General features: G+C 40.2%; 1 protein-coding gene across 4 annotated transcripts in view; it reads left to right on the top strand.

Annotated features, from left to right (window-relative positions):
- Positions 1 to 19,880, top strand: part of LOC109857634 — a 24,947-nt gene that overhangs the window by 2,847 nt on the left and 2,220 nt on the right. The window contains exons 2-17 of one of the 4 annotated variants that reach the window (XM_020434139.1): positions 4,432 to 4,828; positions 7,743 to 7,813; positions 12,142 to 12,239; positions 12,301 to 12,424; positions 12,758 to 12,989; positions 13,421 to 13,918; positions 14,296 to 14,340; positions 14,530 to 15,090; positions 16,168 to 16,617; positions 16,915 to 17,057; positions 17,163 to 17,240; positions 17,441 to 17,783; positions 17,956 to 18,160; positions 18,246 to 18,430; positions 18,656 to 18,828; positions 19,377 to 19,623. In XM_020434139.1, coding sequence (XP_020289728.1) covers positions 4,645 to 4,828; positions 7,743 to 7,813; positions 12,142 to 12,239; positions 12,301 to 12,424; positions 12,758 to 12,989; positions 13,421 to 13,918; positions 14,296 to 14,340; positions 14,530 to 15,090; positions 16,168 to 16,617; positions 16,915 to 17,057; positions 17,163 to 17,240; positions 17,441 to 17,783; positions 17,956 to 18,160; positions 18,246 to 18,430; positions 18,656 to 18,828; positions 19,377 to 19,601 — 3,615 coding nt within the window. In that variant the 5' untranslated portion in view covers positions 4,432 to 4,644 and the 3' untranslated portion in view covers positions 19,602 to 19,623. Of the gene's footprint in view, positions 1 to 4,431; positions 4,829 to 7,742; positions 7,814 to 12,141; positions 12,240 to 12,300; positions 12,425 to 12,757; positions 12,990 to 13,420; positions 13,919 to 14,295; positions 14,341 to 14,529; positions 15,091 to 16,167; positions 16,618 to 16,914; positions 17,058 to 17,162; positions 17,241 to 17,440; positions 17,784 to 17,955; positions 18,161 to 18,245; positions 18,431 to 18,655; positions 18,829 to 19,376; positions 19,846 to 19,880 lie in introns of those variants that run through there. The other 3 variants (XM_020434138.1, XM_020434137.1, XM_020434140.1) reach the window with 3 other exon arrangements.

The raw sequence follows: 19,880 nt of genomic DNA on the forward strand, positions 1-19,880 counted from the left end.
ATATATATATATATATATATATATATATATATTGTCGACGCTGATGCACATATTCGTTACCTACTTTGTAATAAGGCTTTGTAATAAGGCTTTGTAATAAGGCTCTACTCGGTAGAGACATTGCGCGAGCAACATTCTTCTGACACACACGTATAATTCATATTATATAAATATGTTGTAATTTATATTATAAAAAACACTATATAACAATCAAGTTATATATATATATATATATATATATATATATATATCTTATATAAATCTATATATATATATCTTATATATAAATTATACGTGTGTGTCAGAAGAATGTCGCTCGCGCAATGTCTCCACCGAGTAGCCTTATTACAAAGTAGGTAACGAATATGTGCATCAGCGTCGACAATAAATAATGACTTGCATCAATAGAAACGATTTCTCGCGCGAGAAGTATAGCCGCAGAAGAGGGACAGCCTGTTTATCTTCCGTCATCTTCACGGTTTATCTTCGTCACTGTGCGATTCATCAATTATTTGCATCGATTTCGCTGACAGCTGCTGCCAAATGATTGTCCATTTTCCGGCACGCGAAATCGGTAATAACCTCAATCGTTCTCTTGCGTGTCGTTCCGCTCCGGACGATCGTGTAACAACTGCTATTTTTACGTATTTCACTTCTTGCGAGAAGAAGAAACGAACTTCATCGGAATGCTTTAGAATTCTCGTTTGCTTCTGATGATGACGACGATGCAAAGGCAGAAACCATCTTGTTTACTTCTAAAGATTCTCTCGCTAGGATCTCGATTTTATTTTTTGATATTTGGGATTTTCCCGCTTCTCGTTTCGACGAAGAAATAATATGCAAATCACGCAAAAACGCTTAAGTGACAAGTGTTTTTTGTTGTCGATTATTTCTTGCCGCGCTTTACATTTAACAAATTAACGCTCTTCTCTCTCGATTGTTATCTTTTCCCACATCTTTTAAGAAAAATTCAACACCCTCTCACCCGTACGGTGTGTGAAACTTTTAATTATCTTTTTAAGCGAACGATTCTGTTTCTTTCCACCAATTAGCCTGTCTTGATATGCGCTCACGTCTCTCTTCACTTTGTAAAACAATACGCCATGTTGTGTGTGCTTGCATATGCACACGTTCCTCCCGCGTTGCTGCTTCCCACGTGGAAATCCAGCGCCTGAATGGGGTCGTTTATTACCATCGATACTCCGCTCGATGTGTCATCCGCGACGGTGAGGAAGGTCGATTGTCTTGTCTTTCGACGCGTCGCCGTTTTCACGCTTCCATTCCGGCGTATGCGCGCGTTTTCAATCCGGCGACATTTTCACGCATTTTTGACTTCGTTTGCGTGACAGTTGCTCTCGCGAAAGGAGAGAACCTTTTAGGACAGTTTCTCTCACGAAAACATCGTCGCGTTTATCGAAGGCTGTTTGATATGCAAAGACGCGCCGTGCGTCGTGTGAAAGCCTCCGTTCGTCGAACAGAATAGAACAAAAGTGTTTTAGTCTCGATATTCTTCGAATTAATTAAACACTAATATTTGCATTTGTATTACGTGCTCGAGAATATATAACGGAGGATAATACTTTTAAAATCTCGTGAGAGACTCTTCGATGTTCGAGCGTATCTTTGAAAGTTTTTTTCGTCCGCCATCTTTTTTTTGCTCGATCTATCGATGTTGAGCGTCGACGTAAATCCACTCTCGACAACACTTTCGAATTTTCGACACACCATCAGCAGAAGAAACAAAACAAAATATTCAAATCCCGATGTCGCTGACTATCATCAGTGAGTGTTTTTCGAGAGATTCGCTCTCCGACCGGTTTCTCTCGCGACGTTTATAGTAGTAGCCGCTTCTCACGCCCGCGAATCGCGCACGGAGTGAAAAAGGCGGCTCGTAGTTAACGACGAGATAATTACCGGCCAGCGGCTCATTGTTCGCCACCGATCCGGACGTGTGCATGTATGTACGCACACGTTCCTCACGGCGCGACGGTATCCTGACTTCGATGACTCATGAACGTGCCAAGCTCGGCGGCAAATAACACACTCGGTGGAAAGTAATGCCGCAAGAAGTATAAGCGAATCGAGAAAGGAATTCGCGTTGCGAAATTGATCCTGCGTCTAATCTTCGTTATCGGAAATGTAAATTCCTTTCTAGTGTTTGTTTGGTTTTTTTTTTTTTTTTTTTTTTTCAAACTCAAGTTTTAATTATTATTTCTTACGGAATCACAACAAATCGCTCCGATGTTGATTTTATCACAACGCAAAGTGTCATAGCTGTTGAGTGTCCTTCTCAAACAGAGAAAGAAACAAATCGGTTTACACATTACAGATATATGAGCTGTAATGAGCTTTTAATTCTAATTATTCGGTTCCGTGTGCAACTTGTTTTATTTTAATTAATTCCATGTGCATTAATTTTATATTCAAAATCTCATTGTCTCGAGGAGGATTTGCACACGTAATTAGTTTTACGTCAGTCGTTTAGGGATGACGCGACGCATCGCTTTTTTGCGAACAAGCATCGCCGTCCGAGGTCTCTGGGGAAGGGGATTTGTGCCGCGATGTTTGATAATTTTATTGTTCGACATCTCACCACGCGACGTGTGTATAGACGCGAAACACGTTCGGTCTCTTCTCATCCTTCATCTTCGTTCGATCGTGTCGACGTTCTCTCCACACGTTCTTCTGTCCCGCCGGAACGGAAGCAGAGAAGAGACGGCAAGCTGGTGATACGCCAGAGAAAGACTCGAGTATATATCCTTCGAATTACATATGCGATACGCGAGATCCCCGACTCGTCGGGGGCACGATCGCGAGGATCGATAGCGGGTCGAGGGAAAAGTACGCAGTTTCTCCTCCTTCTTTACCTACCACTTCTCCACAGAGAGCGCGAGTCGAGCACGTCAGACTCTTCTTCTGACGCGAGGATCCACTCGTTACGTGTGTTTATTTTGCAATTATTACGTTCTCGCGTCTGACATGGGGATTGTACATCATCGTCGATTAAACAGACATCGGAGTTGTGCAAAGAAAACCGCGACCGTCGAAAGCTACCGGAGAACCGGTGCCCGCGTGTTTACGAATGTATATATATATATATATATTTATATAGATATAGATACTTACATACTTACTTCGTGGTTTCCGCTAACTTGGAGGCGTTTCACTATTACCAAACCTGTTTCTCTTTTCTACGCGCAGAAAATATAGATATCTCGTTATTACAAATCGCATTTTGTTGTAAATCATTCCGCATTAATTAGTTTATATATGTGTTAAAAATACATATGTTTTTTAATTTTGAATCTTAACTCTTTTGCTCTGGCGTCCTTGTGATGAAAAAAATACGATTGCTACGGACGGAACGCTGACATACGAAGTGCTTACGACTCACGATTGCGTTTTCTGTTTTATAAACTTGTGAAAATAAAATGCAACATAGTATACGCAATACGAACGTGTATGTTCTTCGAAGAGTTAAAAGCCGTTTCTCTCTTATCTGAAAATTTAGATTCTTTATGAAAGTGCGCAATGTTTCTAGTCACATTCAATAAGAAATCCTTGACAATCTTTTATTATTTATAAAGAGGTGTATCGCATAAAAATAAAATTTTCCATATAGTATTGGTTGCGAGATGAGTTGCGCATTACGTAACTGTGTTAATAAATTGCAACAACGGCAAGGTTACGGCATGTGCTCATCTTCCTCTCCTGCGAATTAGTTTGTCGCGTATAGGCGCAGAATCCTCTTTGCACAAGTCATTTCCCACGCGTCTTCGTACCGCTCCTAACGTAGCACGGCAACAACCGATCGTGCAATTCACCGAGTGAACGTTTCCACTTTTCACTTTTCACCTTTTCGTTGTCTCACATAAATCCGTTCCATTCAAATCTCGGAATTCCGAAATCTCACGATTTCTCTCACGTGCCAAAAAAAACAAGATGCCCGATTACGAGTTTTTGGATGGAACTTCATGTGTGAAAATTCTCAAATCTTATCATTTCTCAGCAAGTAGTGAAACACGCATTATTTGCATCCTCGATCTTAAGAGAAGAATTGCACGATCAAACTTTTCAACATCATGAAGAAAGAGAAAGATGGAAAAAAAAGTTTACAATTTTGAATTGAATTGCAAAATTTCTTTTGTTTAGAGTTGTAAAAACAAAACAGAAGTTTAAAATTTATTGATTATTCAAATTTTGAGGTTTTGTTTGCATTATGTCAACAAATAAACAAATTACACATGTAATACAAAACGCATCGAGAAACTATATAGTGGACTATATGTATGAGTTATTATTCAAAACACAATTTTTATTGGTCTATCTAGATCGAGATCCCGAGAAAAGTATATAGGCGTGTAGTCGCCGCTTCGAGCGGCGATCGAGATTGAAGATCGATCGTAAATAACAAAGTTCATCGGCTTTCAGATCGCAGGCCTCGCCGGGAACAGACTGGACGCCCATGCCGGGCAACGGAAGGACTAAGCAGCAGCAGGAGGGTCTCAGGAGCGAAAGAGAAAAAACCACCGGTGTAGCAGAAAACGCGGAAGTGCGTCGTGAAGGACGTGCGTCCTGACTCGTCCTTTTACACAGAGACTATTTTTTTTCTGCGAGAGAAAGAGAAACGCTCCCACGGAAAGGATGTCGCGAAGAACGAAACGCTCGACGCTTCAAGTGTCATCCTTGGCGCTTCTAATGACATTAATGATGACGTTGTGGAGGACATCACAGGCTCATGTGGCTCTGACGTTCCCGCGGGCTAGGCAGTATGACTTGGACTTCCTGGATAACGCCAGAACGCCGGCGCCGTGTGGAATGCCACGTGGTAAGTGTACTATATTATTATTAGTAGATCTCTGCGAAAAGTCTTCCCTTTTTTTTTGTTTTTTAATTCTCTCTGGTTGATTTTTATAGAAATTATAAATTAAACAAACACACGCACATTTTATTTAATGAAGAAATTTTATTTTTTCATTTTTGTTTTCTAAAAATCTCTCTGATTTATTTGCAGAGACGTTCGTTTCAGAAACTACATATTAGTAAATTTTAAAGCAAGATATTAGTTAAGTATTTAATATTTATTGATAAGAAAATTTTAAGTTTACTTTTGTTCTGAAACGAATCGCAAATACCATAGAGTCAGCTCTGAGCGCTCTCGTGTTCGTCTTCACAATTCAGCCTTCGCTGGAATGTCGGAATTGCTCAGGGAAGGGAAGATGAAGCGCAATACGCACGCGACGGAATCAGGTTCTCTCGGAGAGAGAGAAAGAGAAACCTGTCGATAGAGCTCGTGCTCGAACGCAACGCGTTCTCCGGAAACGCGCCAGGCATTTTCGTAGAGAATCGCGCGCTCGCGTTCGAGAGCGGTGGAAAAGAGCGGGGTTGTTGTGTGCACACGCGGGGATGAAGCGACGGTGCGCAGGGGACCGCCGGGTTCTATGGGAAAACGACATTAACACGGACGCTCGATCTCCCTCACCCGGTGGGGGGATAACTCGCCGCCAGTCGGTCCGTTTCGAAGCGACTTTCACCGACTTGCACGAAGGGAGCGCGAACCTCTCTCGGTACTCGCGGTTATTACCTTCCACGGTTCTACGCGTAACCGTCGATATCTATAAGTGTCTAGATTCCATATAGAACCGCAGTGGATGGAAAACGATATACAAATCGAAGATATCGAAATATGTATGTGAATATAAATTCCTCGAAAATTAAAGAGAAGGAGAATAAATTTAACATTTTTTCGCGAAATTTTATTCTCGTCTAGTTTCATACCATTTCAGATAAAATAAACTCGATGATCGTAAGATGATTTTTTTTTTTTATATTTCTGTAATGCATAATCTAGCAAGAATTTAAAAAATAGGGCTGTCGTATATAAAATGTTTTTTCTTCTTAAACTTTTTCCAAAAAAAAAGTAAAGTTTATTTCTTTTTCTTGTTTTTTCGCTCGATTTTCTGCCGAATACGAATGAGATGGAAACTTGAGAAAAAACAAGATCATAGTTTCCGTGTCCCAATGTGTTTTCGCATTGTTGCACCGCGCGCGAGATACAAGGCGCGCTGTTACAATTACCTTGCCCGCGCAGTGTCGTCGGATCCCCGTCATTTTTTCTTGCGAAAGTGTAATTAAGACCGCCACGCCGTAAATGGCACCGCACGGATTACGTAAGCAGGAGGGAAAGAGAGAGACCTGTATCATTACGTTGTCGGATGGACTGGTAGCGCGAGTCATTCGTTAAGTCTAACAAAAGGAGATGCGACGTCTCTTCTCCGCAAACTTCTTTTCTTCTGCGCTGCACCGCAGAACTTCGCTCTCATTTGCCTGCTCTCGTCATCGTTGGCACGTTGATTAATTTGTAGCGCGTTGCTTATCGCGAGCGCGGCGTTTTCTCACGCGTCGCACGAAATTGCGAAAAAGTCTCATAACCAGTCGGGGAAAATTGCAGCTCGGACGTGCGCGTGACGCACGTCAAACCGGTGCGTGGTCGGTTGCGTAGTGACATTTACGTTGACTTCGCCATTTAATTGACAAATTAAAGAATTACAATGTAATTATTTTATTTTTTTTTTTTTCAATTTACCGACACCACTTCATCATTAAATCCAATTATGTATTATTACATTTTTTTTCTCTGTCTATAATTTATAGACATATAATTGCACAATACATATTTGAAAATAAATTTTTTTCTATTTCTATTCAGGTTTCTTATTTTTATTACACTTTCTAAATTCGGTAGCAAAAATTTTATTGTTTTGACTTGAATGAATCTGCAATTGCGCTAACACATATATCGGTGCGCAAGCACGGCAATAAATTTTTCTTTCCGCAGTCGCAATTTAATCGAGCCGCTCTGGCGGCTCCGCTCGGTCAATGGAAGAGAAGAACCGCTTTCCTTCCGGAGACGCTTGGGGAAGCGGAAGGGAAGCAGTAGTACGGTAATACTGGAAAAGTTGATTAAAAGTACCGAGGGGTAATCAGTTATTAGCATTTATATTAAATTAGTATACGAACTTTGCGGATTTGCGGCAACCTGCTCTACAGGATTGCTTCAAAGGAATTAATATACATAACGTGCGGACACTAGGCGTTACGTAAGAAGAAAGAAATATAGAAAAATAATAATTATATATGTGTGCAATATTATCAAAATATTTATCGTATGACACTTTTGGGTGTGTATGTGTGTTGTGAATTTTTAAGAAAAACAGATGGAATATTTTTCCTATTTCACATATAAATGTTACAAACTTGTACAAATTTTTACAAAATTTACTCCAATCTTTTTAATTTACATATAAATGCTTTATAATCAATTTTGAATATTATGTTTTCAAGACGAGATAAATCCCTTTCACACACAAATCACAAATTTATTTCACATTTTTACATCGAAAGAATGTTAAGAATGTGACGATGCTGACGAGATTGAATAATTTAAGAAGCGAGAAGTGTGTCTCTCGCGACGAAAATATTCACGGAATGTCTTTTAATCGCGATATGTGTACGTATGTACCGGTGTTAGGGATATACGTGACCTCTCCGAAACAGGTTGAAACGCGAACGAGCAAGCCGAACGAGGCCAGAATCGCCGTCGTGACTTTTACACAGCGACGAATTTTAGAATTAATCGGCGATTGTGCGGAACGACGATTTATCATTGTTCGACTTTATAGATTTGCGAAACCTCATGTGACGGTCACAGTTTAATTTTGATATTCTACGTTGTTTTTCAGGCCACGTTAGAACGTCGTTACTGGCGGGAAGCAATTTTAACGTCACATGGCATCTCGCTTATCCCCACAGGGTAAGTAAGGTCCTACAAATTCTTTGAAGTTTATCTCGCACGTACCTTAGCTTGCTTTAAATGCGCGCCAGGAAAGATTTTATCGTTTCATGGAATGTATCAAAAGCTATAAAAGTTTTTTTTTTTTTGACTGACACAAAATAACTGACACGAGTAAGATCATGAATATGTACTTTGTACAAAAATAATGACCGTTTAATGAGTTATAAGTTATATCAAGGTCAAGAAACTTTATAACGGAATGAAAGAGATGTTGAGAGAGTTTGGTGTTCGCGAAGCTAATTAATTAACTAGCGAGAATAACGGGAATTTCTTGAATCCTAAACTTTAATTTGGTGTTATTTTTTTTTGAATATTTTATGATACCGCCATTTTGTTTTATTCGCAAGTTTTACGTTATCCGAAAAGATTTTTAATTTTTTTTACGTTAAAATTTTATCTTTTACACTCTGAAAATTTATGTGTGATTACGATTTACTGTATAATAATCAAACTACTTTATTACTTGTTTTTATTATCGCGCGCCGCTTAATTTTCAAGCATTCACGGAAACGAAAAGGAAGAAGAACACTCACTTTCTTAAACACAATCGCATGAATTATCATTTTTACACATTCTTCTAGTGTTGTTTTGTATTGCGTACGGATTTCTCGCGGATTTGCGGAGAGAAAGGAAAATGAAATGTAATGCCCCAGGTCCGGTACTGCTGCCGTTGGCGTTAAACTCTCTCATCGTGCGTTACACATCTGTACGTTGAAGCGTGAGCGCGAGCTACCTGCCGGCTGCTTAAAAGTCGTATTAGCTGTTACGTGAGGACAGGATAAAATTGTACGTGCCTTTTATTATTTCGCATCGGGGCTACTTTCTCCGGAGCGCTGAACTTTCCGCGGGCTTTACGTCCTCGGCCGACTTCGCGTTCGACATAATGGAGCATTCTTCGTGTGCACCGTAGATACATATCCGCGTAATGCTGTTACATTCTGAGACTTTTCTCTCTCTATCTCTCTCTCTATTTTCCTTTCTTTCATGATAATTAGTTCTTTTATACACCGCGCGAATGACAGCCGTACGTCCAAGCGACTTGGAAAAATTCGAATTTTCTCGAGAATGATTAAATTTGTATAGATTTCAATCTAGACGAATCAAGTTTAGCATAAATCGCCACGGGCGACGATCGATTGCTTGCACAATCTTATCGTACATAATCCCCGGTCGACCGAAGGAGAAAGCTTTACGATCCTTCGGAGAAAGCATTATATCGAAGCGTAAGATTAACGAGTCGCTGCATGCGATCAGAACTTCAAGGAATCATAAATGATAGCTTTGGGACGTCTAACGACATCGGGACGGGGTAATCGCCGTTTGTATTCAACGTGCGCGCACTCGACGCCGTTTGCAGCACATTACGAATTTGTCCGCACGTGGTCTATGAAAGGAAAACAGCACGACGACATCGAGAGACGAGAAAGAACCCGAAGAGAGAAGAGGATCTCTCTTTCTCCCTTTGCCTACGCGCGCGATCGTCGCTCAAGGTGACGCGCGCTGAATTATTCACGAGCACGGTTTCCTCGTAGGCATGCGGCCGTACGAGTAGGACGAATAGAACAGGCGGTATGAACAGGCGGCGGGGCACAGCCGAGCGAGGCAACCTCGCATACGTGGACATGGTTGCCTGGAGCCTCTGAGGTAGAACAGATCGGTATGCCGGGTACCGTAACTCGGACGTCGTCGATGACGGTCGCTCGAGCACGAAGGCGTCGCTCGCCTCCGGCCACTAACGTGCAAAACCCACGATTCTTAATCGGCGAAGCGTGCAGCGAAGCCAAGCGAATCCTCGCGCGTATGCAACGGCGCTCATGAAACATTCCCCATCATAACGGTTCGAGAAAATCAAATTTTACATTTTCGGCAGCGAAACGAATGTTCGAGTAAACAGAAGAAGTAGAGCAAAGAGTTGTTACATTCTTAAATAACATGTTATATACATATATAGCGGTAAAGAAAAGTTTATTAAATATAGAAACAACGGATAGAAAAGAGAAACCGACTAATTTTAATTGTGAAAATCACTTCGTGATGACGAACAATATTGAGAATCTTCTGTTGAAAGAAACAATTTTTACATCGATAAAGTGAGAAAAAGTCGTTTTTTTTTAAATACGCAAAGCGAGATATTGCGCGTCACACAAAGAGTCGCGGTGCGTCGTGAGACGCTAATATTCTTTACAGGCTGGAAGGAACGCGCGTATATAATAAACATTCGCGCGCGGATTGCGTTACGACGTTAAAATCTTGGCCGCGCGGCCGCAACTCGGAGATATTCGCGGCACGAGAAAAATTCGACAATAACAACCGTGCCTCTCCGAGTGTGCAGGTGTGTTCACCGTGCGAAGCAGAACCACATCGTTGCGGCCATCTCTTTCCTTTCTCTTCTTCGGCGTCCCAATGGGAGAGCCCCGCGACTGCAAGCATCGTTTTGTTCTCGCATCTCTTTCGCGAGAATATCCGAAGAATAAAAGACATTTATATTATGTGCGACATTTTCGCAAACCAGTTCCGCTCGATTCACGCGCGCGCCCGATCTAATTCAATCTTCAAAACCATAAACTTGGAGAGAAGCGAGGACGCAGATTCGTGCCAATGACAAAAGAATTAAACAGAAATAATAGAAAAGAAACCCTCACCGTTTGTTTAAGACACTTATGATCAAATATAGTATATATCCGTATATACTATAATAATATATAATTACACAAATATAGAATAGAAATAATTTACGAAACTTTCTTTCACTCTCTAGACGGATAAAGAGAAAATCGAGGCTAAGAGGATTAGCCGGGAGCAAATATTAACAATCGAAAAGACTCATTTCCCGCGTAAGGAAAAAATTATCCACGCTGCGCACTGTGATCAAGTTTCATTAGCATCCGCGGCACCAATCGCGCAGATCGTTCAGCAATAATTTCTTACGTCGTTTCTTCCTACGTATATATATATGTATGCGACAAGACGGATACGGATGTTACTCAATAGCGTTTATGAACTTGCGCATGAGCTCACACTGTACGCACTTTCCTAACGGTGCCTCGCGGGAGACACGCGGATGACGCGATTATAAGGAATCTCACGATGTAGCAACCGGTGGCGCATATTTAATCGCTCGAATACTCGCTCATTTGCTTCGCTATCATTAGCCTATTCCGTTATTATTATTTTCTCCGCGAGTTATCGCAAACTGGCGCGCGCGTTCGTAATTCGGTTTACGTTTCATAAACGTGTCAAGCGCGTTTCGTAAGTGCGTGGTTTCGAGGCGCGTTTGCGTGGAAACGCTAAACAGAAATAACGTGACCAATCGCGCAAGAAGCGCCGCGGCTCGCGCGTATATATGACACGTATTCCACATACCGCTATTTAACTGACCGTGTGTCGCTCTGGACACAGATATTTGTGCTGGAATGCGGCTGATATTCATCAGGATTTAATCATCAACCTCGGCCGAAAGAAAAATATTTTAGCAAGAACTAAACTTGACATCTCGGATATTACATAGCTAAAGATTATTAATTTATCTCTTTAACTTCTAACCAAGTAAAATTACTATGTGTATGATTAATACAAGCAATTATAAATATTATGTAAAATCAGTTTTTTATGATTTTATTTTTATTATTATGTTCTCAGGCATGTAATTATTTTATAAAAAGTTTTTTGTAACTGTCTTAAATAACACGTTTATAATGGATAATTGTGAAACAATAATGCTAATTGTCTCAGTCAATTCAAAGCAGCAAAATTCCGTTATTGTTGATTTATTGAGGATAGTGTAGCCAATCGACGGCGACGGAACGAATCGTCTGCAATATTTCTTGCAACTCCCGTCGTGTTGCATGAGAAAAAATCGAGAGATCGAACGAGCGGGACTCACTTTGCATCGATTCAGTTTAAAGCATCAAAACCGTTCGTTTTATCTCGTTGCCTCGTCCTGATGATGTGTCATTTATTGCGGAACTCACGAAAAAGCCATGAAATTAGCTGAATGACATAAAGAGGCAAATTGCAAGTGGATGAATGAATATTCAGTTTGCGAAGAGTCTATTTAAATTTCTAAATTTTTCATAAAAATGTACATAAGTTTTTTAAATCTTGTTAAAAGACTTGTTACTAAATTTTTTTTTACTTTTCGAGCACTTAGAGATAAAAAAAAATACATGATGAAATAATAAAAGATTACGAAAAATAAAAAAAATAAATAGATTATTAGAATCATTAAACAATAAATAGAAATAAAATAAATTATTGCATTTGTGTATTTTTTCCTCATTTTTCAGGGAGGCTTTCGGCTTCAAATTTTAGATGCTCTCGACAGGCCGCTAATCGACTTAACGCCTGTGACGCAAACCAGTGAATTCGTCGAAGATGATGCTACGTAAGTGGGCGATGACGCATGTTTCTCTTGTTTCTGATTATCATAAGTTTACAATTTTCAGAGCACAAAGTTACGCTGTGCAGCTGCCGCAAGATTTCACATGCACCGACTGTACCATCCGATTACTGCGAGAGGCCGAAGAATGGGGTTCCAGTTATAGATTTTGGTCGTGCGCAGATATCGACGTGAGTTTCTCATGATTTCTCTTAGAAAATATGGACATACTTCTGATACTTAAATATAGCGCGGTAGTAATACTTATAATTTGAAAGAGAGATAGTTTATTATAAATCATTCTTACTTGTAAAAGTTCATGTAAATGATTCTTTTTGCGTTACTTTTTTCTAACTTGCTTCTCTTTTTTGCATCAGAGGTCGCGCAGATGTCGCAAAGATGTCAGTAATAAACTACAAAAAAAATTAATAAAACCAATTTTATCGCAATTTGTGCGGAAAAAAAGTTTTTTAACTATGTTTCTCGCAGTTTCTTTTGTGTGATTTACATGTTCCTGTCGACAGATCCTCGACAGGAAAGTTTATCGAGAGACTTGCAGCGGTCACGGACGTTACCTGCTCGGCAGGTGTAGGTGCGATCGTCTCTATCACGGCACGAGGTGCGAATTTAAGGAAGAATGCCTGGACGACTCGGACTGCGGTATTCAGGGCACGTGCATCGACAACGGTGGCACGACCGCGCCTACCAAGCACTGCTACTGCAATGCCGGCTGGTTCGGTCCGGGTTGCGGAAGAAGTAAGTTTCACCGCACACACACACCAACGCAAAATTTCTTGTTGGAATTTCTCGCGTGCCATTGGCCGCGACCACGCTTCTGGAACACTTACACTGAACTGGTGTTCACAGATATTGAAACAGAAAAAAGAACCGCTGCGTAACATCGCTTTAATGCTCTTTTAACGTCAGACTTTTACGATTCAAGAATTATTTTTTTAAATTGAAATATTTAAAATGCTATACTATTTTAGACGCTCTAAAAAGTTTAGCAATTATGAAACATATATTAATAAAACAAGTCGTGCGGAAATATCAAATACGCTGTACAATTTATCTCTATTGCAAATACTCGAAAAAGGCTATAGAAAACGTTATTTATATCTCACGAGTTTGCGGTAAGAAATTAGCTGTAATAATCACTCTGGCATCGTGAATGATTCTGCTTTCAGGATCTCCGGTGAAAAACATTAACGTAGACATAAACGCGTACACGATGAAACGATTCTCCGACGATATTGTATTTTATTGGAGAATTCTGAAGGATAGTCAAGAATTGGAAGGTGTTCTCATGGCTAACTCGACCACATGGGTCGGCATCGGATGGCGGCCCAGCGATTTGGGTCCTAGTTGCCGATCTTTTCCGTTGATTGCTGAGCGATCCGAACCGCTACCGCAGCCGGAACCAAAATTAGAACCGATTGCTAATACAGAACTTAAATCAACGGCCAAACCGGATCTAGAACCTGCGGCAGAACCGGAACCGGAACCAGAACCAGAATCAGAACCAGAACCAAAATCTGAGCCTGAGCCTAGCGTGGAAAGTGAGAAATCGGTAGCAAAAAGACGATCGGCTAAAGCGGATGCTGCAACGTTCGATGTAACGTCGCGACCGGATGTCGATGTTACTGTGCAAACTAGCGTAACCTACCAAGTCAGCACGAAGCAAGGTAAGACTTATTGATTAATTATTTTATTGCATTAATATTTTCCGGAAAAGACATTTATTAATGTTCTCATTGGATTGCGTGCAAAGCATTGCAAAAAGTTTTAATAAGCACGCACGTAAAAACATCGTGTTTTCTATTGTGCATAGTAAACATTCATTAAAGACACTATCATTTACTTAAGTTTTATATGTTACTTATTATAAGATGCAGAGTTCAAAAGATAATTACATAAGTACTTAAGTAGCAAGATGACGATGCAAACAAAAAATTGGCATTTGAATATGTTACATGCGGTTTTAAACATGCACAAACAAGCATCACAGAAAATATAACGTTTTGTGAGATAGTTTTGAATCACTATTTAATTATTTTTACAGGTCGCAAGAAAAGATCTCCAGATCCAACTCCGGTCTCTGCAAATGGTATGTATAGTATTTTTGTATTCAGAACAGCTCCAACGAGTCGCTTGCTCAAGGACTTAGCAATACGTAGTTTACCAATGAAATCCCAGTAGTTTTCGTAGCAGTACCCTCCCTTCGAGACACGACGCACGAGGTGATGGACTTAATAAGTAGATAGGTTTGCACGACGTACGATGCTTTGTTGCACAGGGAAACCGGTCGCAGAGTCCAGCGTCGTCGGGCCGAAATCCGAGCCAGAACCGACTTCTGAGCCAGAGTCACAATCCGAACCAGAACCAAAATCCGAGCCCGAACCCAGCTCTGAACCAGAGCCAAAATCCGAGCCTGAACCTAACTCCGAATCAAAATCTGAACCCGAACCTAGTTCTACGCCAGAGCCAAATTCTCAACCAGAACCCAGTTCTGAGCCCGAACCAAAATCTGAACCGGAATCTCAATCCGAGCCGGAACCTCAATCCGAGCCGGAACCTAATTCTGAGCCGGAACCAAAATCCAAATCAGCTAGCTCTGAACCCGAACCAACGTCTGAACCAGAACCAAAATCAGAGCCGGAACCCACATCCGAACCTGAACCTAGTTCTGAACCAGAACCAAAATCCGAGCCAGAACCAAAATCCGAACCAGAACCTAGCTCCGAGCCAGAGCCGAAATCTGAACCAGAACCGAAATCCGAGCCAGAACCAAAATCTGAACCAGAACCCAGTTCAGAACCGACGTCAAGAACAGGTCCGAAGTCGGGAGCGACAAAAGGTAACGAGGATCGATTTAACGCTTCATTTTGCATATATCGCTATCATTAACTCTTAAACTACCAGAGATTTTTCAACTTTTTTATAAATTCAAGTATTGTTGATCGTTACAATCGCGCAATTACTAAACCAAAAAAAGTACTAAAACTATTAAGTGAGTAAAATACATTTTCATAGGTTTCTATTATGTCTGAAAAAACTCTCTTGTAGTTTAGCCATCAGAACATTCCAACAATGATCAGTAGGATGTACATCATTCGTGACTTTCGGTATTCGTGACTTTCACGATAATCCAACGAGAAAAGTTTGCACAACTGGCACGTGAAGATCTCGCAACGGTAAATATTTGCCGAGAAAGCGTAATTAGCGTGGTGATAAGAAGCGAGAACGATCTGTTCCGCGCGCGCGCGACATCCGCTGCTTCTACCGGATGCGACACTGATTGCGAGATGTTAATGCAACTGCGTCGACTATACACAAAAATTCTCGTTTATTAATTATAAATTGCGATTCTAACGCAATCTCTTTATTTGTGCAGCAGTAAAGAAACACTTGTAGATAATAATATCGATGTAACGCTTTTATACGCTACACAACTCACCTCGAAATTTATTTTCCCCTGTAAATATCGATAATTTTCGAGTTAAAGCATGCATATTACTACGACACGAAATTTGCACGTGTCTCGATTTGTACTCACGTCACGATATTTCTCCGAACACCGTAGGACACCATTTAACTTCTCATTATCATAACATCGATTCCCATCTCATTCTGCAATGCAACTGAAATGCATTTTAACGAACTGGGAAGTTTTAGAAAGCATATTTTAATAAATAAAACTAACAAAGAGACAGAGAACATGTCAAATACGTGTCAAATCCTAAGAAAATGCATTATAAGAAAATAATCTCTTTTTTATATATTTTTTGCGTATCTTCAGAAATATTTAAAAAAATGTGTATCAAACGCATTTCAGTTTATTATTCATCAGAAACATTCCACATAAAAAAAATGATACGGGGAATGTCTTGCATTTGACATTATGTTAACTAAATTTATGTCTTCGCGTCTGAAGCATCACTGCCAGCGCCGGCGCACAAGTACGAGCCCAAACACGACTTCAATCCTATGGACTGCACGGATATTATAATTGGAATGGCGCGAGGAACGAGTTACAGGATCGGCGATTATTATACGAGGGACAGATCGACGCCTCGCAAAGACGAATACTGGGACAGAAGCGGGAGCGACAGCTTGACGGCCGCTTTCGGTTACGAACGCGACGGAGTCACGACGATACTTTTCCGCCGAAAATTGACCGCCTCAGAGCCGACCGATCACGCGATTCGCGACGGCAATATGCAGGTGATTTGGGCGAAAGGTCAAGAACCGGGCAAGTACGTGCATCAACCGGCTAGCGGGATCGAAAAGGCCAAGGTCAGCGTTAAAGACTTCTACAAGGTCGACGAGCTTAAATATCACGGGCACAGAATGCAGAGAGGCGCGGTGACGATGAATTTCTTTGGTGAGAACTTTTATATTCAAATTTTTTTGCCAAGTTTATTCCGAATCGCTAAACTACCATATAAGGTACATATTTGATTAGCGACATGTCGCTAAACGCGCAACGTTAAAATTGTAAACTGAACGGCAAATATCCCGACATAAACCAAACACACACCTTACATGACAAAATCTCATATCTTGAATATTTAAAACATGACTTTTCAGTCTTTTAATTTTCGAGTGATATTTATTTTATATTTATTTTATGACACACACACTTGGATTATTTCACGTATATATTATTCGGACATTTCAGAGGAGACTAAGAAGCCGGAATTCACTGGCGGTGTCACGTTACAAGATGGTAGCTGCGGTGGGCAGTGGCGTTATCCGAGAAATTGCTCGCCAGAAAATGGCACTTGCGAATACTCCATACAATGGACGTACAAGGGCAAGAAAGTAATTCTTCTCACATTTCTTTTGACGTTTTCCTTATGTGGGAGCAAACAAAAAGAGCTTTCTCTCTAGCGACATCAATATCATGAAAATTCTGTTTCTCCGCAGGATCTGATATCATTCGTAATTTCTACAACGAACACCAACGCGTGGACCGGAGTTGGATTTTCCGATGACACCAGCATGGTAATTTTTTTTTTTTTTTTAATTTGTGTGCGTGCGAGAAAGAAAGAAAGAGAATATGCTCGAGAAAATATTTTAATTTCTCAAAAAAGACATTCAACTAATGTTATTCACTTTTCTTATAGAAAAAAATATTGAAGTAAAAATTTGCGGCTTATGGGCAACGTTACGATTATCTTTGTATTTTTTTTTTTTTTTTTCAGTCGCAAACCGACGCGGTTTTGGGTTGGGTCGACAAGAACAGCGGCCGTGCTTTTGTGATGGACACTTGGATTAGTGGTTACAACGCGCCATTGTTGGATCAGTCGCAGGATGTCTACAACACCAGCGGTCGCATCGAGAATGGTGTAACTACACTGAGATTCTCAAGAAAACGCCTCACGAAGGACACCAAAGATCTTTCGTTCACGGACGATCACTGTTTGTACATGATGTTCCCGGTAAAAGGTGGCACATTCAATCCGATCAATAAAAAGATTCGGAAGCACGACGAAAATCCGGTTGTCTCGTCAGATAGAATATGCATCAGGTCATGCGGCGTGGAAGGTAAATAAAAAATTTCGGATTAATTGACACGTTGCGTTTTTATTACTTGCTAATGTGTTGTTCAGTAGATAATATTTACTTTCAGTAGACAATATAATCATTTAGTCTCTTTTTATAACTTAATTATTTAAGAAATATCGTGAAGTATCGTATTGTTCAATTGCTCATTCAGATATCGAAGATCAAACCACGACCGCACCGCCAAGACTGCATTACGACATCGAGATAAAACTCGTCAATCTGGGCGACGGATTTATAACTCCCACGCCCGATAGTCCTGACTTTGAAGTGATCTCGAACAGAATATCAGAAAGTTTCGGGCCGGTGTTCGAGAAGCTCCCAGGCTACTATCAAGTCCGCCTTGACGAGCTACAAAAGTAAGATAAAGCTCAATCAAGAGAAGACTGATAATAATTTAATAGTGTGCGGTAGTTAAATGTGTTATTCCTGTCTCTCTTTCAGAGATAATGAAGGAGTGATTGCGCGAATGAATTTGATTCTTGATAAGAATGAGGCCAAGGGTAGATCTCTGAAAGCAGCGGATACTCATCTTGAAACGGAAAAAGCATTACGCGAAGCACTTGTGACTGGCAAAGTAGGAGCGCTCAGTGTCGACCCGCAGTACTGGATAGTCAGATCACCTCGAGGTAAAAAACAAATCGTTAGATAATTAATCGTTAAATAATCGTTAGATAATTAATTTGTTTTGATCTTTTTTATAATATCGTTTTAAGCTCTCTTTTTTAGTTATTATATATTTTACTTAAATGTTCTCATAATTTTTTAAATACAAAAAGTAGATGCTTCGGCTATCTAAAGGTATTTTACTCATTTGTCATCCTTATTATTGAGAAATGAATATTTGTTTTCAGTGAACGATGTAGATGCAGAAGACGAGATTAGTCGACCGTCTTCGACGTCGGATTTATTCCTAGGCGCGACAAAGCTTTACATTGTCGTGGGTTGTGTAGCAGCTTTGCTAGCTCTTGCATTGCTGCAAGCTAGTTGCACTCTCTACAGAAGCTCAAAGCGACGAGCAACCAAGGTACGGTCACATATGTCTGTATTAGACACTTTTTTTGTTAGACGTTTCTTGTTGTATTTTTTCTGTCTTCACTTTTTCTTGCATCCCCGAATCTTCTTTCTGTGAGTGTTGTGTTTTCTTTTCTATCTTTAACGATCTTTTATAGTAAACCTAACGTGTTCCAAAATACATGAATAACGCATCTTAAAATCTTATTCTTGAAAAAAAAAAAAAAAATAATTCTTTTGGCAAAAATTTTGTCAAATTTGCTCATTCACACATTCTAACTTTTTTCTGTCTAATAACTAAATAGCTAAATGTGATATTAAGCTATATCATAAAAATATAAGTTAGTTGAAAAAGAAATATCGAAGAGACAATGGTAGAGTTCTCTTTCTTTCGTAAATTCTTTGTAGTTCGATGGACCCTCCAAAGTACAGTTGTGCGTATGCTTTTTTGGAACACCCTGTAGCGTAAATACTATACACACTTTCATCCTCTAATAAACCCGACGACATCTTTTGCTTCGCTTGTGTTGCATGACCCGCGCTCCTCCGCGACCAAAAAAGAGGGTGTACTCGCTGCCTCTGGCTTCTTCTGACGCGCTGAACCCGATTCATCGCACGACCGCGACGCGGTACCATCAACAACAAAACGGCAATCATCATCATCATCATCATCACAACCATCACAACAACAACAACAACAACAACCACTACCATCATCATCACCAGCTTCGACATCATCAACAATACGTCCCGTCCGATATGCATCGAGCTAATCCCAGCTGGTAGAACTCCTCATCGGGCATAATCGGTGCGCAATATTATCCTTGTCCCGTCTTGCTGTCTAATCTGAAGATACTAAGGCTGAAATTTTTAGCGCACTCTTTGTAACCGCATCTCTTCGCATCTTCGCACTTTCTCTTTACATCTTTTATCTCGCCTATTTCTGTTTCCTACTAATATATAGGGTGGTTTTAGTTTATAGTATATATAACATAAATATTTGTGATATATTGTTTTTTCATTTTTTCTAACTTTTTTCCATAATTATATGAAATAAATAATATT

The sequence above is a fragment of the Pseudomyrmex gracilis genome, unplaced genomic scaffold (assembly GCF_002006095.1).
Source record: "Pseudomyrmex gracilis isolate BER0280 unplaced genomic scaffold, ASM200609v1 scaffold_167, whole genome shotgun sequence".
Taxonomy (NCBI): domain Eukaryota; kingdom Metazoa; phylum Arthropoda; class Insecta; order Hymenoptera; family Formicidae; genus Pseudomyrmex; species Pseudomyrmex gracilis.